Raw genomic sequence first — 27,771 nt, 5'->3', positions numbered from 1 at the left:
AGAAAAGACAGTATGGATGTGTGTGTGTGTGTATACACACACACACTATATATATATATATATATATATACGTATATATATACACATACACACACACACATATATATGTGCATGTAAAATATATATAATTTATATTATACCAAGTACTGGCAAGGATGTGGAGAAAACATATCTTTCAAATATTTCTGTGGGACTGTAAAATGATAGAGCCCCTCCCAGAAATGTTTTGGCAATTCCTCAAAAGCTAAACATAGCGTTATCATACGATCTAGTAATTCTACTCCTAAATTCCCAAGTAATGGAAACCTATGGTTTGATTTTTTTTTAAAAGATTTTATTTATTTATTTGACAGAAAGAGACATAGTGAGAGAAGGAACACAAGCAGGGGGAGTGGAAGAAAGGCAGGCAGGCTTCCCACGGAGCAAGGAGCCCAGTGTGAGGCTTGATCCCAGGACTCTGGGATCATGACCTGAGCCGAAGGCAGACGCTTAATGACTGAGCCACCCAAGCACCCCGGAAACATATGTCTTTACAAAACTTATATACAAATGTTCACAGCAACATTACTCATAATAGCCAGAAAGTGAAAAAAAACAACCAAAAAGTTCTTCAATTGAAGAATGGATAAAATGTGACATATATCTATGCAAGGAATTATTATTTGGCAATAAAAAGGAATAAAATCCTGACATACGTTACAACATGAACAAACCTTGAAAGCATATACATTAAAGAAGCAAATATATAAGGGCCACATACTATATGAATCCATTTTGATGAAATGTACAGAATAAGCAAATTCATTAAAACAGAAAGGAGGATAGGGTAGGTATGTGTTTAGATTTATAAGAAACCACCAATTTCTCAAAGTGCTTGTGCCATGTGATACACCCCAAAAGTATGCAATTTCCAGTTGCTCCATATTCTCACTAATACTTGGGGTCAATCTTTTTTATTTGAATTTTCCTGATGAATAATATTGACTAATGTTTCTTATAATCTGATCAAGTCTTCTAGCCATTTTAATTGGGTTGTCTTCATAGTTTTGAGTTTTAAAACTGTTTTGTGTACTCTCAACACAAGTCCTTTGTCCAACATGTGATTTGCAAATATTTTCTCTCTGGCTGAAGCTTTTCTTTTCCTTCTCATAACAGTTTCTTTCAAAGAGCAAACTTTTATTTTTATGAAGTACATTTCATGTTTTTTTTTATACACCATGCCTTTGCACAACCAAAGTAATATAGATTTACTCTTAAGTTTCCTTCTAAAATCTTTGTAGTTTTACGTTTCACATTTAGATCTATCATCCATTTTGGGTCAGTTTTGTATAAGGTGTAATTGCTTATTTTTTTCATATGGATGTCCAAATATTCCAGCACCATTGATTGAAAATACTCTTTGGGGTGCCTGGGTGGCTCAGTGGGCTAAGCCTCTGCCTTCAGCTCAGGTCATGATCTCAGGGTCCTGGGATGGAGCCCGCATCGGGATCTCTGCTCAGCAGAGAGCTTGCGTCCCCCTACCCCTCTGCCTGCCTCTCTGCCTACTTGTGATCTCTATCTAATCAATACATAAAAATCTTAAAAAAAAAAAAACTTTTCTCAATTGTTCATGTACCTTTGTCAAATATCAACTATGTTAATTTGTCATAAAATGTATCTTATAATTTTGTTCCACTAATCAATGTATCCATAATTTCACTAATATCACATGGTCAAATTACTGTTGCTTTGTAATACTCCTTAAAATTAAATACGTTGAGTCTTTCACCTTCATTCCTTTTCTAAATTGTTCTGTATATTCCAATTGCTTTATCTTCCCTATAAGTTTAGAACCAGTTTATATATCCTAAATACCCTGTTGGGACTGGGATTAAATAAACTCTATAGATCAATCTAAGAAAAACTGACATCTTTACTACATTAAGTCTTCCAGTCCATGAACATTATATATATACTCCATTCTTAAGTTCTCTGCTTTGTTTTTCCAGCTTCATTTTATAGTTTTTAGTATACAAATACTACATAGATTTTGTTAAACTTATGCAAGATTGGTTTTTGAGTTCTTACAAATGGTAGTTTTTTAGTTTCCGTTTCCAGTTGTTAATTGCTAGTGTTCAGAAATACGACTGTTTTTTTTTTAATATTTTATTTATTTGACAGAGAGAAATCACAACTAGGCAGAGAGGCAGGCAGAGAGAGAGGAGGAAGCAGGCTCCCTGCGGAGCAGAGAGTCCGACGTGGGATTCTATCCCAGGACCCTGGGATCATGACCTGAGCCAAAGGCAGAGGCTTTAACCCACTGAGCCACCCAGGCGCCCCAATACGACTGATTTTTGCATATTGACCTTGTATCTTACGACCTTGGTAAATTCACTTACTAGTTTTAGGAGTAGTGTGTGCGTGCTATAAATTATTTGGAAATTTCTATGTAAGAAATGATCTAGGAATAGAGAATATTTATTTCTTCCTTTCCTCTAAGTCTTTTATTTATATTTCTTGCCTTATTGCACTAGCTAGTCTTCCAGTAAAATGTTGAATTAGGAGAGGAAAGAGAGGACATCCTTATCTTTTTCCTGATCTTACAAGGAAAACATTCAGTCTCTCACCATTAAGCATAATGTTAGCTGTAGGTTTTTTATAGATGCTCATACAGTTAAGGAAGTAGCCTTCTATTCTTAGTTTGCTATGCATTTTAAAATACGTGGACAGATGTTGAGTTTTGTCAAATTATTTTCCTGCATTTGTTGAGAGGATCATGATTTTCCTTCTTTAGTCTCTTAATAGAGTGAGTTGCCTTGATTAGTTTTCAAATATTGAACTCACCCTATATTCCTGAAATGAACCCCTTGGTCACAAGGTATTATTCTATTGATGGATTTTATTTGATTAGTTTATTGAGAATTTTTACATCTACGTTAATGAGGAATAGTGGTCTGTAATTTCCTTTTCTTCTAATGCCATTGTCTGGACTTCATATTAAAGTAATGCCGGTCTCATAAAATGAGTTGGAAATATTCTCTCCTCATCTATTGTTAGTAAGAGCTATGTGGAATTGGTACTATTCCCTCTTTAAATGTTTGGCAGAATTACTAGTGAAACCATTTGTACCTAGGGCTTTCTTTTTTGAAATGTTTCAAACTACAAATCCAATTATTTTAATAAATAGAGGGTTATTCATGTTACCTATTCTTCTTGGTAAGCTATAATAGCTTGAATCTTTCAAAGGAATAGTGCATGTCATCTAAGTTGTCAAATAGCTCTATGTATAGTTGTTCATAGTATTCTCTTATTATCCTTTTAATGTCTTTAGGTCTGCAGTGATAGCTTGATGAATACTGCTGGTAACTTCCATCTTTTTGTTCTTGGCAGTCTAGCTGAAAATTTACCAATTTAATCACTCTTTTCAAAAAACTAGCTTTTTAGGGCACTTGGTTAGGGCAGTTGGTTAGCAGAGGATTCTTGATCTTAGCTCAGGTCTTGATCTCAGAGTCAGGAGTTAAGACCCCCCATTAAAAACAAAACAAAACAAAACCAAAAACAAAAAACTAGTTTGTAGTTTGATTTTTCCCTACTGTTTTATGGTTTTCATTAATTTCTGTTCTTTATTATTTCCTTCTGATTTTGAGTTTAGTTTGCTCTTGTTTTTCTAGTTCTAAAGGTTAGTATCTTAATCTAAGTAATCTAAGTAATCTTAGATTAGTGATCTTCAACCTTTTTCCTTTCCAATATATGTACTTAACACTATAAACTTCCCTTGAAACAATGCTGCAGTCAATTTTCACACATTTTGATATGTTTTCATTTTTATCCGCTTTAAAATATTTTGATTTCCGTTTTCTCTAAGTTAATGATTTATATTTCATTATGTTTAGAGAACATATTTTATATAATTTCAATTCTTTTAAGTTTACTGAGGTTTGTTTTATAGGATATGACCTAAACTGTTGGTAAAATTCCAAAGGCATGTGAAAAGAATGTATATTCTGTTATTGACTCCTGCTATTTGCTGTGCCATGAGTAATAAAATTCTTTATCTCTGAACCATGTATTTCATGACTGCACTGACATCCAAGAAACAATAAAAGTCTAACTTATTAGTTTGTAAAAAGGGTGAAAATATATTCCAGACCGTTTCCTATGCTGCTGTGACATATTACAAGTTGAGCATCTTGACATAACACAAATTTATTAGCTAAAATTCTGCAGGGCAGAAATCCAGTTACAGCTGGGTTCTCTGCTTAAGAGCCTCACCAGGCCAAAATCAAGGTATCAACACAGCTTCATTCCTTATTGGAGTCTCTGGGGATAAATCAGCTTCCAAGTCATTCAGAGTACTGGCTGAATTCAATTCCCGGTGGTAAAAAGACTGAGGCCTTTGTTTTCCTGCTGGCTATCAGCTGAGAACTTCAACTTCCCTAAGGCTGTCTGCCTACACTGACACCCGCATCTTCAAACCAGTGATGGGACAATGAATCGCTTCTCAAGTTTGGAATCTTTCTGACTTCTGCTACATCTCTTCTGATTCCAGCTGGAGAAAGCTATCTATTTTTTAAGGGTTCACATGATTAAATTAGGCACATCTGGGTTAATTCAGGACACTCTCTTAAGGTCCATACATTAATCATATCTTCAAAGTCATGTTTCACATTTAACAATATATTCACAAATTCTAGGGATTAGGGAGTGGATGTCTTTATGGGGAGAGGCTCTGGGGAGGAGGGGTGGGCACAATCTGTCTACCACACAGATACTGAGTTCACTAAGTAATTCTTTACTTCCATTTTTAAATATTTCAGTTCTAAATATGCCATTTTTCTACAGCTTCTACTTCTTCACTGAGAACTTGTAACATTTCACTTGTTTCCAGAGCATTCCCCTTTACTTCATGCCATATCGTTATAATAACTGCTCTAAGTTCTTTGAGAATTCCAACATTTACATCATCTTGGGGCTGACAACTGCTATCGTTTGTAAGTTAAGAGTTTCCTAATTCTTTGTGTGATAATTTTGGGTTATGTACTGGACATTTTTAATATTGTGTTATAAATTCTGGGCCCTGTTAAAAACCTCTAGAGAATGCTGATTTTTTTGTTTTTTGTGTTTCATCAGGCAAGCAATCCAGTTAGCTTCAGGGTACACGTTCCAATTTTCCCTCTGTGATTCCAATGTTAGAATTTTTAAAGCCTTTGTAGTAGTACCGCATGCACACACCACAGAGGCCAATCTGAAATCTGGATGATTATAATTTAGTTCTCAAAGCCTTTGGAATGCTGTTTCAAATTAGTTTCAACCACATGCAGTGTTAAGAATGAGTCTGGGACATCAACTATAACTCTTTAAGATCCCCTTCTTGAACTCCCTGCTCTCTATAAACTCCCCTGTCTCCATCTCCCAGGGGCTCTTCTTCATTGAACTATGACTAGAAGTCCAGAGTGTGAGCTTCTGTACGTTGTCATGCACTTCCTGCAACTGGGTCTGACTCCGGGCAAAAAGCATTTGGCCTATGTTTTAATTAATCTGTTATCATATTCCTGCATTGTAAGAGTTCGTGATATATTCTGGATACAATTCTTCTCTCAAATATATGTTTTGTAAATGTGTTTCCCAGTTTTTGGGCTGTCTTTTCATTTTCTTACTGTTATTTTTTAAAGAGCAAAAGATTTTGATTTTTTAAAAAATTTTTATTTTGGATGAATTTTTGATTAAAGAAGTTGCAAAAAATAGTACAAACAGTTCTCTTACATCCCTCATCTCACTGTCCTAATATAAACATCTTACCTAACCTTGGTAGGATGACCAGAATGAGGAAATTAACATTAGTGCTATACCACCCTCTAAACAACTTATTCAAAATTCACGTTTTCTCACTAAGGTTTTTTTCTAATTTCAAGATCCTATCTAGGTTCCCAGGCTGCATTTAGTTGCTATTTCTCGTTAACAACTTCAGTCTCTGTAACAGTTCCTTTAATTTTCCTTGTCTTTCATGAGGGTCACTTTTTGAAAAATACTAATCAATTATTTTGTAAACTATCCCCCAGTTTGGACTTATAACATGTTTTCCCACGATTGGAGTGAAATTATGCATTTTTGGCAAATATACCACAAAATTTTTATTTGTTCTTCTTAGTGCATCATATGAAGGAGTTCATCAATTAAGGAGGTCAATATGTATTATTACTGATGATGTTTACCTCAATTCCTTGGATAAGTTGGTGTTTGCAGGGTTTCTTCACTATAAAGTTACTACAAAGTTTTTCTTTGCAGTCAATATGTATTTTAGGAGAGATGCTTTGAGTTTATGCAAATCCTGTTTCTCCTCAAGCTTTCATTAATTTTAGCATCTATTACCAGACCTTGCCTGAAACAGTTACTACGGTACTATTCGACTTAAGTGGTCCTCTTATTTCACTCTTTTCTTCTACATTAATTGGAATTCTACCATAAGGAAGAAATATCTTTTTAAATTTTTTTAAAGATTCTGTTTATCTGAGAGAGAGAACAAGCAAGGGAAGGGGAAGAGTTGAGGAGAAATAGAAGAAACAGACTCAACGCTGAGCACAGAGGCCGACGAGGGGCTCGAACCCAGGACCCCAGGATCATGACCTGAGCCAAAGGCAGATACCTAACCAACTGAGCCACGCAGGCACACCTATCTTTTCAAGTTTTGTGTTTTTTTTTTAGTATACTTGACAAATAATGTTAGTTTCAAGTGTACAACATAATTTTTCAACTTCTCTACGTTATGCTCACAAGTACAGCTACCATTTGTCACCATACAACACTACTACAGTATCATTAACTATATGTCCTATGCTGTGTCTTTTATTCCCGTGACTTATTCAGTCTGTAACTGGAAACCTGTATCCCTCCTTCCCCCTCACCTATTTTGTCCATCCCTCTACCTCTTTTCTCTCTGCAAACATCAGTTTGTTTTTGTATTTTTAGGTTTGATTCTGCTTTTTGTTTGATTTTTTTAGATTCCACATACAAATGAAGTCATACGGTATTTGTTTTATTTTGCCCCCTAGGTCCATCTAAGTTGTTGCAAATGGCAAGATCCTTTCTTATGGATGTGTGATATTCCATTTTGTGTATGTGAGAGTATGTGAGTGTGTGTGTGTGTGTGTGTGTGCACGCGTGCACACAAATATACCACATCTTCTCTATTCATTCATCTATCAATGGACACTTAGGTTGCTTCTATATTGGCTATTGTAAATAATGCTGCAATAAATACAGGGTTTCATATATCTTTTAGAATTATTGTTTTTGTTTACTTTGCTAGGAATTAATGGATAATATGGTATTTCTATTTTTAATTTTTTGAGGAACTTCTATATTGTTTCCACAGTGGCTGTACATTCCCACCGACAGTGTACAAGTGTTCCTTTTTCTCCACATCCTCACCAACATTTGTTATTCCTTATCCTTTTTATTTTAGCCATAGGAAGAACTATCTTTTCTCTCTTAGTTAATCCATTGTTTTTATCAGTTGAACTCAAAGATATTTTAATTCTAAAGTCAGTAATAAACTTTTTCTGTAAAGTGACAGTAAATATTTTGGGCTTTGCATGCCATACAGCCTCTATTACACCTACTCAACTCTGCTGTTATAATGTCAAATAGGCACTGACAATATGTAAACCATGCATTCTACTTGGGAGCAGTATCACTTTCATGGGGTTTTGAAAAAACTGGTCCTTGTGTGAAGGTCTTACTATTTTTATGAATAAAGCATAGATACATATAAGGTACATAAACTGATACACAGTATATCTGTGGTAATAGAATTCTGGGGTGAGTTGGGGCAATTAAGAAAAAGAAAATTCCTAAAAGGGCTTCTTAGAGGGACTATTAAAAAATGATTGCAAAAACAGTGGCACACCTAGGTAGCTCTGTTGGTTAGGTGTCCGGCTCTTGATTTTGGCTCAGGGTGTGATCTCAGGGTTGTGGGATCAAGCCCCAAATCAGGCTCCACACTCAGTGGGGAGTTTGCCTGAGATTCTCTCTCTCTCCCTCTGCCCCTTCCCTCTCTCTCTCTCTAATAAATCAATCTTTTAAAAAAAAAAGTTGCGGAATGACATGGAGGACATTGGGAGATGGAGAGGAGAAGGAAGTTGAGGGAAACTGGAAGGGGAGGCGAACCATAAGAGACTATGGACTCTGGGGGCGCCTGGGTGGCTCAGTGGTTTAAGCTGCTGCCTTCGGCTCAGGTCATGATCTAAGGGTCCTGGAATCGAGTCCCACGTCGGGCTCTCGGCTCAGCGGGGAGCCTGCTTCCCTCTCACTCTCTCTGTCTGCCTCTCTGCCTTCTTATGATCTCTCTCTGTCAAATAAATAAATAAAATCTTTAAAAAAAAAAAAAAAAAGAGAGAGACTATGGACTCTGAAAAACAACCTGAGAGTTTTGAAGGGGCGGGGGTGGGAGGTTGGGCGAACCAGATGGTGGGTAATAGGGAGGGCACGTATTGCATGGAGCACTGGGTGTTGTGCAAAAACAATGAATACTGTTACGCTGAAAAAATAAATAAATAAATTTTTTTAAAAAAGGTTGCGGTGGGGCACCTGGGTGGCTCAGTGGGTTAAGCTGCTGCCTTCGGCTCAGGTCATGATCTCAGGGTCCTGGGATCGAGTCCCACATCGGGCTCTCTGCTCAGCGGAGTGCCTGCTTCCCTTCCTCTCTCTCTGCCTGCCTCTCTTGTGATTTCTCTCTGTCAAATAAATAAATAAAATCTTTAAAAAAAAAAAAAGGTTGCGGTGGGGCGCCTGGGTGGCTCAGCGGGTTAAAGCCTCTGCCTTCAGCTCAGGTCATGATCCCAGGGTCCTGGGATCGAGCCCCGCATCGGGCTCTCTGCTTGGCTGGGAGCCTGCTTCCTCCTCTCTCTCTCTCTGCCTGCCTCTCTGCCTACTTGTAATCTCTATCTGTCAAATAAATAAATCTTTAAAAAAAAAAATAAATAAATAAATAAATAAATAAAGGTTGCGGAAACAAATAGTCATGTTAGTCATGTTTGTTTTCCAATAAAATTTTATTTATAAAAATAGGTGGCAGGCCATAACTGGCCCACAGTCTGGTTTTTGACAATTCCTATTTTATTCTATGGGTTAAAATTCAAAAAGTATCATTATTTATTTTATAGCTCAAATTGTTCCATTTTTGACCTTCAGGAGATCCTTCAGGTTGGCTCCCTTATTTTTTCAACAAGCCACCATCTCTTTTGCATTTGTCTACTTTTTTTTTTTTTTTAAGATTTTGTTTATTTGACAGAGAGAGAGATTCCAAGTAGACAGAGAGACAGGCGGAGAGAGGGAGAAGCAGGCTCCCCACTGAGCAGAGAGCCCGATGGGGGTCTCGAGCCCAGGACCCTGAGATCATGATCTGAGCCGAAGGCAGAGGCTTAACCCACTGAGCCACCCAGGCACCCCTGCATTTGTCTACTTTGAGGCACCACAATATATTCAAGGCTCATCTAGCATTTTTCCTGCTCCATCCTATAATTAGCTACTTCTCTAGGAAGCCCTAGTTCCTTTTATTACAGAATGGTATTTAGAGAACAAGATTGGAGCAATCAATGTGGTCATTGTTACAGTGTGTTATTCCTTCTAGGCTAAGACAGAACTTGGATAATATGTGTGTGTGTATATATGTATATATATATACACACACACACAAACATACACACACTAATCCATGTATAATCCATGTATATGCATATATCTATATTCTGTATCTATGTGTGTATACACCTAAAAACCATGAATTCATATTGATACCTGTGATTCTAATCCAAAACCACAATTTTATGGAGAATTTCTCCCTTTATGTATAACTTCTTCCTCGAAGAGTGAGAAATTAGCTTTCCATAAACTAAAGTCGATTTACTTACTTAAGTGTAATACACCCAAAGTTGTTTCAGAATCACTAGCCCTGTGAGAAACAATTTTACTAACTAGGTTATACCATTATCTATAGTTCTTTTTGTCTTTATCCTTACAGTATTCAGTCACAGTTCTTTTAGGTTATGTTGCTCCCTGAAAAGGTCAGTGGTAGAGAGGAAAGAGCTTACAAAACTGTAAGTAGAGTTTCTCTTTCTCTTTTTCACTTAGCTATTTTACAGTCTTGGTATTCCCTGTTTACATAATGGTAAGGCTATAGCTTTGCACAGAAATTTCATACTTGTGAAATGATTATGCATTGTTTGGGGAAGAAATTTTGGAAGGCTACTTACTATACATCCACCACTATCTTTGGTTACCTGGAAGTTTGAAAAGTTTTAATTTTATTCCAGTTCAATTTATAATTTTCTTTTTCATAAGTCATCCATTTTATTTTATTTCCTATATTTTTGTAAAAATTTTATATGTTACCTTTTATGTTTAAGACACATGACCCAATATGAGTTAAATTTTGCATATGGTGAGATATAATTGAGTTCATTCCTCCCCCTCCCCCCAAGGATGTTAGGTTATTTTTAACATCATTTCTTGAAAAGCCTTTTCAAGATTCATCTAGAAGTCATCAAAAATACTGATATAGGTGAATGAGGAGAATCACTGGAGCAGGCAAAAAAGGGCAAGATCTCACGCACATGCTGGAGAATTAATATGAGATAGGAGCTGGATGTACTGCTGAAATCTCAAAGTTCTGATGCTTCCAATATTCTTTTTTTAAGTGACATGTAGATTTATTCTGGATTATCTACCATAGTCACAACTCCTATTTCTACCAACTAATACTTCCATAAGTAGTTAAACCTTAGGCTAATATTAAAAAATGGTGCATCCTTAATTCATCATTTATATACAGACTTCCTAGTAATCAAATTCATCAGCATTACTAAGCAACTAACTAAAATTTCCCTTCTTCACAAAGATTTATTGACTGGAGTATCCATTAAGGAATAAAGACTCTGTAAGTGACAAATGCTCAAAATGTATTTCTATTCATAACTGTAGGCACTTTCATCTCAGACCAAATAATATAGGAACTGATAGAAGTTTCAGCTGCCTTCTTTGTTACTAGAAGCCTATATTGAGATAAAGCCACCCCAATGAGTGAGTCTATTTACCAGGACCAGCTGGGCTTAACGCTGAGCTGGGCACAGGAGGTAAGCAGATGAAAACACATGACTCTACTGTGCGAATATTCTTTGACCCAAGCTGCACAACGGCCAACAAATAGTGTAAACTCGTAGCAAGTTCTCCAACTTAATATATTCTGGTTAATGTTTCCCCTCTAGTTAATCACAGTCAGGACTGGAACCCAGGCTGTCTGACTCCCAATTTGGTGTTCCTTCTGTTAGGATATCCTTGTCATGGCTCTGAAAAGGGTTGTTGGAAATATATAGTTGCATTGGTGGAAACATCTGAATGCAAGAGCTTTAACTTATTAGGCCTTGTAACTTATTTTGTTGCTACATTATGTTGCTACATACCCTGGGCATCTGGATTCTGAGTCCAGGATAGTTCCAGTTTTCTTAATGAGAAAGAAAGCATGAGTATTTTTCTAGTTATTCTTGAAGTCAATATTACAGTTAAGCTGTATTCCACATACTAACTAGTATATTACTCAACAAAAAGTGGAACTCAACAACACTTACAGATGAGAGCTCAGAAATAGACCTCCATAAATATAGTCAACTGTTATTTGACAAAGGAGGAAAAGCAATACAAAGATCATCTCCCTCTTCAACAAATAGTGCTAAAACCAGACAACTACAGGCAAAAAGTGAATCTAAACACAGACCTTAGCATCCTTCACAAAATTTAATTCAAAATGGGTAATAGACCCAAAGATAAAATGTAAAACTATAAAATTCCTAAAAGATAACACAGAAAAATATCTAGGTATGGTTGTGCCTTTTTAGGTACAACACCAAATACATGATACATGAGAGAAATAACTGATAAACCGACTTCATTAAAAAATTTCTGCTCTGTGAAAGACAACATCAAGAACATTTGAAAGACAAGCCATAGTATGGGAGAAAACATCTGCAAAAGACCCATCTGATAAAGAACTGTTATCCAAAACATACAAAGCCCTCTTAAATCTCAACAATAAGAAAACAGCCCAATTACAAATTAGGCCAAAGACCTTAACAGACCCCCTCATCAAAGAAGATATACAGATGGCAAATAAGCATATGAAAAGATCCTTCACATCATATGACATCAGGGAAATGCAAATCACAACAAGATACCACTACATGCCTATTATTAGAACTACATGCCTATCAGAACATGCCTATTAAAATTCAGAACACTGACAATGCCAAATGCTGATGCGGATGAGCAGAAGAGACTTTTCATACATTGCTGGTGGGAATGCAAAATGGTACAGCCATTTTGGAAGACAGTTTGGTCTTCCAAACTTCTTTGGTAACATACTGTTCCCGTACAATCCAGCAATTGTGTTCCTTTCTACCCAAAGGAGTTAAAAACTTCTATCTACCCAAAACCTACACAGAGATGTTTACAGGAGCCTTATTCATTATTGCCAAAACTTGGAAGCAACCAAGATGTTCTTCAGTAGGTGAAGGGATAAATGAACTTGGTACATCCAGACAAGGGAATATTATTTAGCACTAAAAGGAAATGAGCTATCAAGCCGAGAAAACATGGGTAGAATCTTAAATGCATATTACTAAGTGAAAGAAGTCCATTTGAAAAGATTACATACTGTATTATTCCAACTATATGACCTTCTGGAAAAAGGCAAAACTATAGAGACAGTAGGAACATCAACTGGTTGGAATGGGGGAGCTAGGGAGTATACAGGTAGAGCACAGAGGATTTTTAGGTCAGTGGATAGACATATGTCAGTGCACATTTGTCCAAACCCAAAGAATGTTTAACACCATGAGTGAACCCTAAGGTAAATTATGGATTTTGAGCGATTATGATGTGTTAACGCAAGGTTCGTCCTTCGTAAAAAGTATACCATTCTGGTGAAAGATATTGATAATGGGGAGGCTATACATGTGTGGGGCAGGAGGTATATGGGAAATCTGTACCTTCCTCTCAGTTTTGGTGTATAAGCCTAAAACTGCTCTTTTTTTTTAAAAAAAAAAAAAAAGGCTTTAAGGGAGGGGCTCCTGGCTGGGTCAGTCAGTAGATCATGTGACTCTTGATCTCAGGGTCATGAGTTTAAGCCCCACATTGAGCACAGAGCTTACTTTAAAAAAAAAAAAAAAAAAAGACTTAAAAGAAAATCTCTAAAACACAGTAGTATTATTTCCAGATTGCAAGACCACAGGTAAATATTTTTCTACAGCTTTCAATTTTCTATAATTGTATTTGATAGTATATTATTGCTAATTTAAAAAATATAACAACTACCCTTTGAGGGGAGGTCCATGAAGCCTCTCACATTCCGTATGATGTCAACTTCAGACTCCTATGTAGTCTCTTTATAGTTGTAAAAATTGCCCTTTGCAAGTGCATGTCATCTGACTCTAACATCCAGGTTACAGGTAACATTCCTTATCATGCTAGTAGAGCCACCTTCTGTAGAGTTTTATGTGTTAAATACACTGTCCACAAGTTAACTAATAATTAGAAAGGTCACACTGCAACCACGTAATGGATGACTAGTCTGTGGGCTCTGTAGTTAGTTCTCACCTATGGCCTTTCATTTTCCATTCCTGGTTGGGAATTATGCCCTGCTCCCTGATCAACCGTCTATAAAGATAATGATTCTGAGGTGGGTAGACTTGGTTATATCATCACCCTGTGGCTAATTTAAATAATACCATTAGCAAAATCATACCAAGTTAAAACTGCAAATTCTTTAGAATAACTGCTTGTGGTGACTGTAATTACGTTGCACAGACTACAATGAATAACATAAGGAGAGCTTTCACACCAGCAGCAGTGTCTAGTACTGTATCTCCTGACCAAGAAAGTAAGTCCTCCCATAGTGATGAAAAGAGATTCCAATGGATTGGGGGCAAAGAATATATGTCTTCTTCCTTGGGAGGTGAAGTAGATACATGATTCACGGGAAGAGTGGCAGGATTTCCTTGACAAGGTGACTGTCCCTCTCAGTTCATCTAACTGATTTGGGGACTGGGCTATGTACACTTCTCTTGCCATCAATTTATTTCTGGGTCTTTAATTTCAATTAAGTGCCCCCTGTTATGCCACATCCCATGCTTCTAGCATCCATGACAAAGACCTCTCACTTTCTTGGCTCCATCAAGAGGCTGACACCATCCATAACATGGCAATGATACTCCAGAATTCTCACTTCACATCCAATCTGTCTGTTTTATCCCTATAATCCCCAGCTTAAGTAAAATCAGGTATTCTCCCCTCAATTGTGAAGAACAAGGTAGTTTTTAGAGTGAAATCTGAGTTAACAACACCTACAATCACAACATTTGCCAATCCAGCATTATAAGCTGCCCATCCCACAAGAAAAAAAAAAAAAAAGAATTTTGTGGCGTTGTGAATTGAGCCCAACCACAGACTCCAAAAAAGCTAGATCCAGGGTGCAAGGTCCATCTTTGGTCCCATGCTTATTCCCTCATGCTAGCAATCAACCAACACCAAGGAGTTAGTCCCCACCACCCCCCCGCCGCCGCCAATGCTTTCTACTTTAGATACACATGCCAGTATAAGATGGGCACTATATTTCACATGACAATTTAGAATCCAATCCTCCTTTAAATTACATCGGCCAACAGAATGTAATACTTTAGGTAGTAATTCAGGTACTATTAAGGCCTTTGTACTAGTTCTTGGTGTCTTTGGCCAATACGGTGATGCCATGTGCCACTTAGAATAGATACTACTGTAGCCTAAGAGGTGTGTTTATGCTCATTAGATGTAACTCCTTGACAGTGCTATGCTGTCTCTGAATACTGATCCATATTGAGACACAAATTCTCCAGCAAGGAGAATTTGCTGGCCTTTAGGACTGAAGTCTGTCTACCTGCTGTTAGTGGTGCTTTATGCTTGGGTAGTGGCAACATGTAGTCTGAAGCCCTATGAAACACGTCATTCTCTGACTGGACATCAACCTAGCATGCTATTTGAACTGTCTATGCAAGTACATCCACTTTAGAATTTCATAGGGTGGAGAGGATCTGTCCTTTTTTTTTTTTTTTTAAAGATTTTTATTTATTTACTTGACAGAGATCACAAGTAGGCAGAGAGGCAGGCAGAGAGAGAGGGGGGGAAGCAGGCCCCCTGCTGAGCAGAGAGCCCGATGCGGGACTCGATCCCAGGACCCTGAGATCATGACCCGAGCCGAAGGCAGCGTCTTAACCCACTGAGCCACCCAGGCGCCCCGGATCTGTCCTTTTGATATACTTACGTTCCTTATCAAATACTAACATATTTGGTCTATCTCTGAGTGCAGATTCTGGCTCCAAAATGGAATTTATTAATAGACAATAAGGATCAATATGGTCAGACAAACCCAGGGCAACCATCTGAGTCTGCTGAAATCATCACCCAGAGCACTGAGCTACACCTCACTTGATACCATCCAGGACGCACATTAATTTTGCACATTAAGTGAACTGTCCAGGTGCCCAGTGAGTGAGCATTTTTCTGCACTGATGATGTATGATATCTATTAGTGTTTTAAGTCCCTGATGATACTGAGCAAATCCATCAACAGAAAACCATATTGAGGACATACTGAGGATTGCATTTTTTTTTTTTTTTTTTGGTAATAAATCTTCAAACATGGAGATTTATGCTATCTAGCATGGGGGGACCTTAGGCAAGAGGTCTGAAGTTTTTAAAGGGATTTCAATCCCTTTAGCAGATTATCCACATCATTATATAATGCATAATAGTAAGTGAATAAATTTGACCAGGCTCTGAATTTTTTTCAGGTTGACTTCCTAGCCCACCAGCTAAACAAGGATTACTACCATATTTACAGCAGTGGTTTTCAATCCTGGCTGCATTAGAACCATCTAAGAAGCTTAAAATTTTAAAACAGAAGCAAACAACAACAAAGAAACTATACTCAAGACCTACCCTAAACAAATTAAATCAGAATTTTCAGGGATGAGATTCAGCCATGGTGGTTTTATTATGTTTGCTTTGTTTTTATCTAAGTGATTCTAATATATAGCCAGGGTTGAGAATCAGGAATCTAGAGCAGTGGTTTTCAAACGTTAGACTATATCAGTATTACCTGAAAGTGAATAAAATGGATTGCTGGGTCTTACTTGTATCTACAGTTCCTGATTAGTTCTGGGGGGAAGCCTAAGAATTAGTAGTCCTAACAGTTTCCAGATGATACTATGCTGCTGGTTCAAAGACCACACTTTGAAAAAACCACTGATCTACAGCATGTTTTTCAAATAATGTTTACAAATTATCTGAGAATATTAAAATACAGTCTAATTCAGTATGTCTGCGTGGAGTTTGAGATCTGCATTTCTTTTTTTTTTTTTTTTTAAGATTTGAGAGAGTGTGTGCACTCGTACATGCGCGCACTCATGTGCACAAATGTGCAGGAGAGAGAGGCCAGAAGGAACGAGGAGAGAAGTAGACTCCCCGCTGAGCGTGGAGCCCCAACACAGGGCTCAATTCCATGACTCCAAGATTATAACCCGAGCCAAAATCAAGAGTTGGACACAACCCACTGAGCCACTCAGGCACCTTGAGATCTGCATTTCTAAAGAGCTCCCAGGTGATAGCGAACCTCCTCTGAGGCCCATATCTTTGAGTAGCAGGGAGCTAGGGCTAACAGTCATGTGCCTTCTAGCACATAAATTAGAAGCTGCTGGAAAAATCCTGAAGAAGGCCAGTTTTGTATACTAATAATGAAGTGACTCATTTTGACTTCCTGCTCATCTCTGTTCCAGTGATCACCTGGACATACACAGTCTCCTGGAAAGTCTTGTGATTAGAATGTAATTATTGTAAAATATCTAACATCTCCACTAAGGTGCTGCATTCCTCACATCTTACTTGATATAGCTGATCACTTCCTTCTCTTGAAATACTCCCTTCATTTGACTTCCATGACCCCACACCCTCTTGGTTTTTCTCCTGCCTCTCCGGTCACATTTTTTTTTTTAATCAGTTCTTTTTCAAGTTATACATTTAAATGTTGGAGTGCCACAGGAATCCATTTTTTTAGATCTTTTCTCCATCTATACTTAATCCCTCAGTGATCTCATCCAGGTTCATGGCTTTATTAAATATTATCTACATACCAATAACACCTAAATTTATAGCAACCTAGACTGCTCCCCTGAATCACAGACACACATGTTCAACTGCCTAATTTACAACTCCATTTGACTGTCTATTAGTATCTCATATTTAACACTTCTAAAACAGAGTTCATGGTCTTTTCTCCCAAAACATAAAATTTTCCCTTCCCACAGTCTTTCCCAGTTCAGTAATTAGCAATTCCATGCTTTCGGTTGTTTCAACCAACAACGTGATTATCATTGACCTATCACAAGTTATATCTGATCCATAAGCAAATCATGTTGTCTCCATCTTCGAAATATAGCTGACTTTTTCTTACTACCCGCACTGTTAGCATTCTGGCACCAGTCACCCATATCTCTTCACTAGATTATTCCAGCAGTCTTTTTCCATCTTGCCCCTCTCTCTGTCTGTTCTGAACCTTGGAGCCAAGGTGACCTTGATAAACCATTAAGTCAAATTATGTCATTAACTTGATTAAAGTGTTCCAGTAACTTCCAGTCTCAAATGGGAAGACTAAAATAAAATCCTCTCAGCCCAGGAAGTCCTATGCAATTTGCCCCACAACCATTGCTTCAGCAGACCTCATTTCTTACTAATATCACTCAAATTCACTGCACTCCAACCACACTAACTTTCTGACTTTGCCTCACACATGAGCATTCCACTTCAGGGCCTTTGCACATGATAGTTCGTTTGAAATGTCCTTCCTTTAAAATACCCACGCAGCAACACATTCCCTTATCTCCAAGTCTCTACTCAAGTGCTATACTTTACAGTGAGGACTTCTTGACTCTACTATCTAACCTCTTTCCAATAGTTTCAGTCTCTACCTCACTTTCCTTTTTTTTTTTAGCCCTTATACACAATATATACAGTTGGCCCTTGATCCACTTATATGGAGATTTTTTTTCAGTCAGTTATTACAAGACTGTATGTGTATTTTCTCTTCCTTAGGATTTTAAATATATTTTTTAAAGATTTTATCTCTTTATCTGAGAGAGAGATAGAAGTTGGGGCCCAATTCCAGGACCCTGAGATCATGACCTGAGCCAAAGGCAGACACTTAACTGACTGAGCCACCCAGGCACCCCTTCCTTAGGATTTTAAAAACCTTTTCTCTTACCTTACTTTAATTATATAGTATAAAATACATACAACATACAAAATATATATTAATCAACTGTTTATGGTATTGCTAAGGCTTCTGTTCAATAGCAGGCTATTAGTTAATTTTTGAGGAAATCAAGTAATACGCAGGTTTTCAACTGCATGGGGGAGCCAATGCCCCTAAGTCCTGCACTATTCAAACACATTATAATTATATATAAATACCATCTAATATATACACTATATACTAAGTCCTGCGCTGTTTAAACATGTTACATTCATATATACATACCATCTTATATACTATAAACTATACATTATGTATATAACATATGTATATAGTACATATGAAGAATGTACCGTATACACATATTGTATATAATATATATCAGATAATATATTTCTTATTTATTCTATATCTTTCCCCAGTAGATATAAATTTCAAGAGGGTAAAGAATTTCATCTGTTTGGTTCACTGCTATATCTCTAATGCTAAGATTAGTCCCTGGTAAATAATAGGTACTCAATAAATACTTGCTGAAAGAATAAGAAATACCCATTTCTATGCTAAGATGTGTCCCAAATGCCACCGAAGAAAGTGTCTGAAGAAAGTGAGAGTGACCGACTGTGGCAAGTAAATAAAAAAAGATGAGAACAGAGAGCTGATAAATGGATGTGGCAATGTGGAGATCATTGGTGACCTTGACAAGAGCTGCTATAGTAAAACAGAAAGACTGAAGGGACGGAAACAGAAAGGACTGAATGGGAGAAAAAGAACTGAAGGGGCATCTGGGTGGCCCAGTCAGTTGATCATCTGTCTCCTGGTTCAGCTCAGGTTGTGATCTTGGCATCGTGAGACTGAACCCCGCATTAGGCTCTGCATTCAGCGTGGAGTCTGCTTGAGATTCTCTCTCCCTCTCCCTCCATCCCTCCCGCTCACACTCTCTATAAAATGGATAAATCCTAAAAAATAAAACAAAACTGAAAATAGTGAGTACAAATAACTCTTCCAAATATTCTCTCTTAACATGAGACCACTGCATATGATGCTATACCTTCCCAGGATGCTTTACCTTCATTCATTTCTTTTGATGACACTTCCTCCAGTTTTCCTTAAAGACCCAGTTAAAGTACTATATTCACTAAGAAACATCGTTGTGAACTGTTATGTCCCCATGTACATACCAGATTACAGGTATACCAGCGCTATCCCTAGTACACATAGTATCCTAAGTAATTCTTCACTTTACTTATTGTATCTTTATACTCATAATATTTTCAGGCAGGACCCTTACATGAAGTTAATGCTCAATAAATACAGGTATCTCCCGTTTTTGTTTTTTTTTGAAAGTTCATTACGCCACCCTGCTCTTTACTAAAGATCTACTTTAGAACCTGTTTTCACTAACTGAAAGGAATCTGAAAAGGAATTTAGCTTTCACCAAAAAAAGGTAAAAAGCAGAAATAGCATTTCTTTTACTGCAAGCTGTCACAGAGCATATACCCCAAGCAGGGAGAGCGGCCCCCCAAAGCTCCTTGCTTGGAACTACATTCAGCATGCCAGTATCAAGCCGTCATAGTTTTGAAGTGTGTTTGCGACCATGTGTACTTTATATTTCAATTTAATTTGTGCATCCATTAGCAATATGTATCCTAAGGTATCAGAAAAGCTAAGAGAAGTTATTTCTGGGGTCTAGGAATGTACCAAAAAATTTCCATATGATTAATGGTAATTGCTTCTTTGCTTTACACCATTTCAGCTTAAAAAAAGTTTCATGAGAACATGCTACTCTCAATGAGGAAACCTATATTTCCTTGAGGTGTGAAAAGGCCTTGAACCGTAAGTTCTTAATGGTTCTAAGAACTTATTATTCTACGTTTTCTTTCATTTATATCTAAAATATATTTCATTAGTTCCCTGCATATTCAATGAGACATTATAAAATAGTAGTTATTATAGTGGAAATCCAAAAACCTGACATTTCCCTTAATAAAGATACATTTAGGGGCGCCTGGGTGGCTCAATGGGTTAAGTCTCTGCCTTTGCCTCGGGTCGTGATCTCAGGGTCCTGAGATCGAGCCCTGCATTGGGCTCTCTGCTCAGTGGGGAGCCTACCTCTCTGCCTACCTGTGATCTCTCACTCTCTGTCAAATAAATAAAATCTTCTTTTTAAAAAAAAGATACATTTACACTTATGACAACTTGAACTATTAGTCTAGCTAATTCCTACCTCTCCCTGAAAACATCTTTTCATTTTATCCCTTAAACTATGCAGTATTTATAAAACAAAATATTTATCAAAATATTTTATCAAAATAAATATCAAAATAATAAATATTTTGATATCCAAACACATAAGATGAAATCTTACAGAATACAATCATTATATAGTCTGTGAAAGTTAAGCTCACCAAATTCTAGTAACTTAAACATAGGGACATTTTACTCAATCTGTATATATGCTAACATTTTTGGAAGTACTGCTTCTAGATATTACACAGTGCTTAAGAAAATTATGGTATTAGGTTTCAAGGGAGGTTTACACCCATTTCTCAAACTGCTTATGTAAAGAATTCTATGCATGCATGTTTTCATGTTTGGGATACAGATTGACAGTGAGCTTCCCAAACAGAATCATCTAGAGCAATTAAAAAAAAAAAAAAAAAAAACATTTCTGGACTTCAATCCTAGAGGATTCTGACTTAGTGCACCAGAGGAAAAGTCTAAAAAATTGGCAAGAAGCTCTTTAATGATTCTGATGATTGGCCAGTTATGGGAAATACTGGCCATATAACTGAAAACACAAGTAGACAACAAGTAGATCTGCAGTAATTCCTTCCAGACCTTAAAAAGTTGCACCACTGTTGGTGGGAATGCAAGCTGGTGCAACCACTCTGGAAAACAGCATGGAGGTTCCTCAAAATGTTGAAAATAGAACTACCCTATGACCCAGCAATTGCACTACTGGGTATTTACCCTAAAGATACAAACGTAGTAATCTGAAGGGGCACGTGCACCCCAATGTTTATAGCAGCAATGTCTACAATAGCCAAACTATGGAAAGAACCTAGATGTGCATCAACAGATGAATGGATAAAGAAGATGTGGTATATATACACAATGGAATACTATGCAGCCATCAAAAGAAATGAAATCTTGCATTTGCGACGACGTGGATGGAACTAGAGGGTATCATGCTTAGTGAAATAAGTCAATCAGAGAAAGACAACTATCATATGATCTCCCTGATATGAGGACGTGGAGATGCAACATGGGGGGTTAGGGGGATAGGAGAAGAATAAATGAAACAAGATGGGATTGGGAGGGAGGCAAACCATAAATGACTCTTAATCTCACAAAACAAACTGGGGGTTGCTGAGGGGAGGTGGGGTTGGGAGAGGGGGAGGGAGTTATGGACATTGGGGAGGGTATGTGCTATCGTGAGTGCTGTGAAGTGTGTAAACCTGGCGATTCACAGACCTGTACCCCTGGGGGTAAAAATACATTATATGTTTATTAAAAAAATTTAAAAAAAGGAAAAAAAAATTTTTAAAAATCCTAAAAAAAAAAAAGTGCACCCTGAACCCATACAAACACAAAAATACGTTGACCAACCATAAAATCAACATTCTGAATTGCTTTTCCAACTATAATTTGACTCATATAATTCAATTCCCATACCATAAATAGAGCTGTTAAAAACCACTTTAACAAGATTGCAGTGAAGCTTGATCAGTTTTTTGTTTGTTTGTTTTCTTCCTCCCTCCCCCCCCAAATCCATCAGAGTCCCCAACTCAGCATGGCTGGGGAGGAAAAGCCACAAGACCAGGCTTCTCCTCACTCACCAGGTTCTCTCTGGTCAGTTGATCAGTTTTCTTCCTTAAGAACACTACCTGCCACAATTGAAGAAAAAAGCTACTATAATTCCATTTTGTCTAAGAAAAAAAGTCCCATCCAGAAGCAAGGATTATCATCATTCTAACCTGCAACCATTTAATATAGTATGCTTCCCAAAGTAACTCAGAGGCATTATATAATTTAGGCTCATCACTAACTTGTGAGATACTTTCACCATGTTTAGAAAAAAAAAGGAGGGGTGGGCACCTGAGAGGCAGTTGTTTAGGATAAGCATCTGACTCTTGATTTCAGGGTCCTGGAATGGAATGCCCCTCGGGTTCTGTGTTCAGCAGGGAGTCTGCTTGTCCCTCTGTCTCTGTGCCCCCAACATGTGCGAGTGCTCTCTCTCAAATAAATAAAATCTTAAAACAACAACTTAAACTCTATACCTAGAAAATACAGAAACAATGGGCACAGGCAGTTCAATATGGAGGTTCACTTGCATAAGAAAACCAGAGTCAGGTACCAAAATGTACCAAACTAACTATAGCTTAACCACCATCAGTGGTCCTCACTAGTGATAAATGATTTGAAAATGGCCAATAATACTCACCACTTCAAGAATGAACTTGACAAAAAAAGTGTTGGGACATAACTAGAAAAATAAATTTTAGGGGTGCCTGGGTGGCTCAGCTGGTCAAGTGTCTGACTCTTGATCTCAGCTCAGGTCCTGATCTCAGGGTTTTGAGTTCAAGCCCACCACTGGCCTCCACACTGGGCATGGAGCCTACTTTTAAAAAAGAAAAAAATTTTTAAGTTATTGCACCCTTTGGGAAGACAACTGAGAAAAGTTTCAAAAAAAAAAAAAAAACTAAAAAAAAAAAAAAAATACAGACCAAGCTATAGATGTGCATCTTGTACTAAAACCAGTAGTCCAGACTTGCATAATTTATTTTATAATTTAAACCTGTAATAAACACTTAAAAGCTGGAGAATTTTATCGGTAACTTGAGACACAGAAAAAAAAAAGAAAAATTGACCCTAAAATTCCTCTATTATTTCTGACAGTAGAATGAATTTCTACATGATTCTGTAGTACTGAAATAAATAAAACTAAAGGATAAATTACTAGAGACGTATATACAGATAGATGGCAAAAATAAGACAACCACAAGCAACACAAAATGGTAAGACAAGTCAGGTGGCACCACTATTGGCCATACGAGATGCAGTAAGATGATAGAAGAACTGGTAAGCAAATGACAGTCTTTACATTCAATATAGCACCTACATTTTCAAAACCTAAGGCCAACAATCTGCTCATTCTGGAATAATCTTAGCTCCAGACTAAGTCATATTTGACCAATAAATTCTACATAAGTTTCAACAAAATATGGAAACAAAACATGGTAAAAATAGGATTGACTTTTTATTACTAAAGCTAACATTACAGTAACATTGCTTTCCAGCGTGTATCACATTTATGAGTATTACATTTTTGTTGTGACATAATCGAAAAGTTACTGGAGTAATTTCTACATTTACATTTCAAACACTAAATTGACAAAAATTGAAAGGTTTAAAAATTTGATCAATTTCACAAACAAGAATGATCTGTGTCATTATTGTTTGCAGTAAAATTTCCAGAGCTCTTTCACTGATTATTAAATTACAATCTCAGCACTGTATCCAATACATGCCACTAATTGTAAGATGCTACATGATACAGATTTCACTACTCCAATGCAATGTTTTGAGAAATCTTTTTGTTATAGATTACTTTAAGGATGAACTTTTGCATAAAATCATAACCATGTATCCAATTGTGGCAAAAATTAGTTTGTCATTTTGAGATATATGTTTGGGCTGCGCAACTCTATATACCAAAAAAAGACAAAAGCATTACCTTCCTTAGTTTACTAAAACACAATAACATATAGCTTTAATTGCTGCTGGAAGAATAAACAAAACATAATTTATCCCATCAAATACATCATATTTGATACAGAAAACCTCAGTACTACACGGCTCTCCACTACCAAGGAATAAAAAACAATAGAAGTGCACCATGAGAAGACTTCGAAAAACGTTCACACATACCCCGCCTACTGAATTCAACCTAACAGCTAGTATCTGGAAGAGGGCTTCAGTCACAGCGGCTTCAAATAAGTAAAACTACTGTCCCCTGTACTGTGGGAGACCTAACACAAGGAAAAGGAGAGAGAAACTGTAAATGACAGGGGAAGAAGACAAAGAATTGGGGTAAATTCTACTCTTGGGGTGAATGAATAAAAACCAACCAACAAAAACACCATAATCTCAGTTTTTGCTCTCCTTATCTTTTCTCATTTTGCTCTATCTTTAGGTTTCCTTCTCCCTTTTAAAGACCAGAGTTCTATAGAGACCCTGCAAACTAGAACTATGTTATTTACAGAATGTAAATACCAGAGCATCTTGCCTACAAGATAGCAAACGAAGATATTGGACTTCAAATGCCCAATTTAAATCCTGTGGAACGTAAATAAAGAAGACTGAGCAACCAAGTCAAATCATGGTATCTCTGTTAAAAATCCAGAAGCAGCACACAAACACATTCTCAAAATGTTTTTTAAATATATTCTCCTTCTGTCAAGGACAAAAATGTTGTGCTTGAAACATAATCAATGGCCTAGAATCATTTCTCCAGCTTTTAACTTTATTTATCAAAAAAGTTCCTCTGAGACACTGACTGGAAATTAAATTTCAAATATACCGCTCACTAAAATGTAAATAAGCACTCACACCAATTTTAAGATAATGCCCAAAGAATAATTAAAATGGGGAGGGGGATTAAATAAAAAGCACAAAACTGAACTTATTAGAAGTACTTTAGAGAAAAAAAAAACAAGAGAATTAGAAATCAGTGGTAATCACTTTCAGCTGCTTCTTCAGATTAAACCCTCCACACCAAAGTGCCCTCAGGTGTGCAAATTGTTAATTTCCAATGAATCACCTGAAGGCTGCCGGGGTTTCTTTTCTGTCTGCTTATAAGAGTAAGCAGTGAAATTTGAACTCATTATGGCCACGAGGTGAGTGCCCTCCAGGCTGCCACCTGCGCGCGCTTCCCAAGACCTAGTATTTTAGAGCCTACAGCTTGCGGTGTTTTTGTCAGTTTCCTATTAGGCAAAGGATTTCCACCTTGGTGCTTTCAGAACTCGTTTAATAAGAAATCTCTGGCGGGATTTAAAAGAATAAACTGCTACCAAAATAACCTTTTCGCAATTTTCATAAATTTGAAGGAGGAAGGGGGCACAAAGCCATAAAACCGAACGCCCAGGTGTCACCGCATTGACCCGACGGAGAGACTCTAGAACACCGAGACGGGGAAAGGCGTTTGTCGGGTGTCACCAGGGTGGATCCGGGACAAGACACTGGCGGGTTTCTGTGTGGGGCGATGCTCCCTGCAGGAACGGGTCACGGCAGGCACCCAGAAGGACGCGCAAGTGCCAACTCCGCGAGCGGTTCGCGGGGCTGACGGCCGCCCCCGCCCGCCCCCCCCCCCCCCGTACCTGATGATGTCGTCGCTGTGGCCCCGGTAGAACTTCTGTCGATGCTCCCGCGGGCTGTACACCACGCCGACGCCCGCCACGAAGTACACGATCTCCTTGGCCGCCGTGTAGTAGAGGTTGTTGCGGCACTGGTGGCCCCGGTAGCCGTATACCCACTCGAGCCGCAGGTGGCAGTTCGGGGCGCTCCGGGCCGCCATGTCGGGGCGCCCACCCCGCCGCTCCAGCTCGGGCCCGCGGCGACGACAGGCGGCCTCGGCCCGGCGAAGAAAACCCTCCCGCTGGCGGCCGGGACTTCCCGCCTGCCGCGTCCTCTAAGCCGCGCCGAGCAGGTGCATGTCGCCTCTCCTGGCCGCCGCCGCCGCCGCCTCAGCCCACGGGCGGGAGGAGAACCCTCGCCTCGCGGAACATGCTGAGGGCCGCGGACGCCGCCGGCAGTCAAGTGAGATGCCGCGCGCCCTGCGTCCGCCTCGGCTAGTCTCCGCGGCCCGCAGCGCCCAGGCTTTGAGCCGAGCCGAGCCGAGCGAGGTCCCGCCCCCCGCCTCCACTCCTCAGCCACCGCCCGCGCAGCCGGCTCCCCGCCGGGGTAACCTGCGGCGTTCGCGTCCGGCCGCGGCCTCGTCCCTGTCCCTCAGCCCCGCGGGCTCGCGCCGCGCGTCCCCGGACCTAAAAAAGCGGCGGCGCGGCCTCGCGTGGCCCCGCCCCCAGCCGCCGTCGCCCCCAACGCCGCCCGCGCCCGTTTCGCCCCGCCCTTCTCAGCTGGAGACCGTGAGGGCGTGCGGAGCTGCAGGTGACCCCACTGCTGGCCGGCTCTCCTCCAGCGACCGAGCCCTTACCCACCCAAACCCCCCACCCCCGACCCCGGCCTTGCCGCTGAGTCCCCAGCAGCTCCCAGGCGCTGAGCCCTCACTGAGACCCCGAGACCCCCGGCGGACCGTGGGCGACCCCCAGCTTCCTGCTACTTGGAAACGGTGAAGCGCCTGTCTGTCTGGAAAGGCCTCTCTCCCGACCGGGACTACGTTTGTGCCAGGGGGAATCAACACTAGGATGACAATCTCATTTTTTTCCCTGTTACTTCGTGTGTGTGTGTGTGTGTGTGTTTCTTGCTGCTTCATACTGCTCACTATACCAGCCATTGGGGTACAACCTGACTTTCTAAGTGTAGGTTTTCTTATTTGTGCAGGTTGACCTTAAAACGGACAGGATATAGATCATAAAACGACACCCTAGGTCCGATTTCTTAATAAATATCTATGGCACCTGAATTTATTTTTAATATTTCAAATACCAATAAACTGTTGATATGTCTTGCATTGTAGTATTGGTGAAGTAAGACGGCTTGAGTATTGTGATCCTGGAGAATGTCCCCAAAACAAAATTACTGGGAGCAGTGAATTCCTCACTATGCCAATTCAGCTCCTTTTCAGTTTTGTAAGTGCCCCCCTTTCTCACAGGATTACACAAAGATTTACCAATACCTATAAAAATAATTAAAAGTCCATATTTTAATTTTCTTATATAGGCTGCATGCCCAGCGTGGAGCCCAATGCGGGGTCTCAAGACCTGGCTAAGAAATTCTCAGCCGACTGAGCCACCTAGGGGCCCTGAAATCCATATTTTTATTAAAGTTTTAAAGTGCATGATGATAGCCACAAGTTTTGGCGTGTTTTTTTTTTTTAGATTTTATTTATTTATTTATTTTTTTTATTTTTTTTTTTCTTTTGACAGAGAGAAATCACAAGTAGGCAGGCAGAGAGGCAGGCAGAGAGAGAGGAGGAAGCAGGCTCCCCGCCAAGCAGAGAGCCCGACGCGGGGCTCGATCCCAGGACCCTGGGACCATGACCTGAGCTGAAGGCAGAGGCTTTAACCCACTGAGCCACCCAGGCGCCCCTAGATTTTATTTATTTATTCGACAGACAGAGATCACAAGCAGGCAGAGAGGCAGGCAGAGAGAGAGGAGGGGAAGTAGGCTCTCTGCTGAGCAGAGAGCCCGACGCGGAGCTCCATCCCAGGACCCTGAGATCATGACCTGAGCCGAAGGCAGAGGCTTTAACCCACTGAGCCACCCAGGCACCCCTGATAGCCACA

The 27,771-nt window shown here is 39.0% G+C and overlaps 1 protein-coding gene across 5 annotated transcripts in view; it reads right to left on the bottom strand.

Annotated features, from left to right (window-relative positions):
• The window catches only part of EML5 (EMAP like 5), a 183,202-nt gene extending 157,001 nt beyond the window's left edge, over positions 1-26,201 (bottom strand). For all 5 annotated transcript variants that reach the window (XR_006818654.1, XM_046007940.1, XM_046007941.1 and 2 more), the window contains exon 1: positions 25,687-26,201. Coding sequence is in view for 4 of the 5 variants with exons in the window: in XM_046007940.1 (XP_045863896.1) it covers positions 25,687-25,883 (197 nt within the window). In the remaining variant the exon portion in view is untranslated. The remainder of the gene's footprint in view (positions 1-25,686) is intronic.
• Positions 26,202-27,771: the final 1,570 nt, after the last annotated feature.

The sequence above is a fragment of the Meles meles genome, chromosome 6 (assembly GCF_922984935.1).
Source record: "Meles meles chromosome 6, mMelMel3.1 paternal haplotype, whole genome shotgun sequence".
Taxonomy (NCBI): Eukaryota; Metazoa; Chordata; class Mammalia; order Carnivora; family Mustelidae; genus Meles; species Meles meles.
Note: the sequence above shows the minus strand (reverse complement) of the source record. Positions and strands in the feature narration are given on the sequence as shown.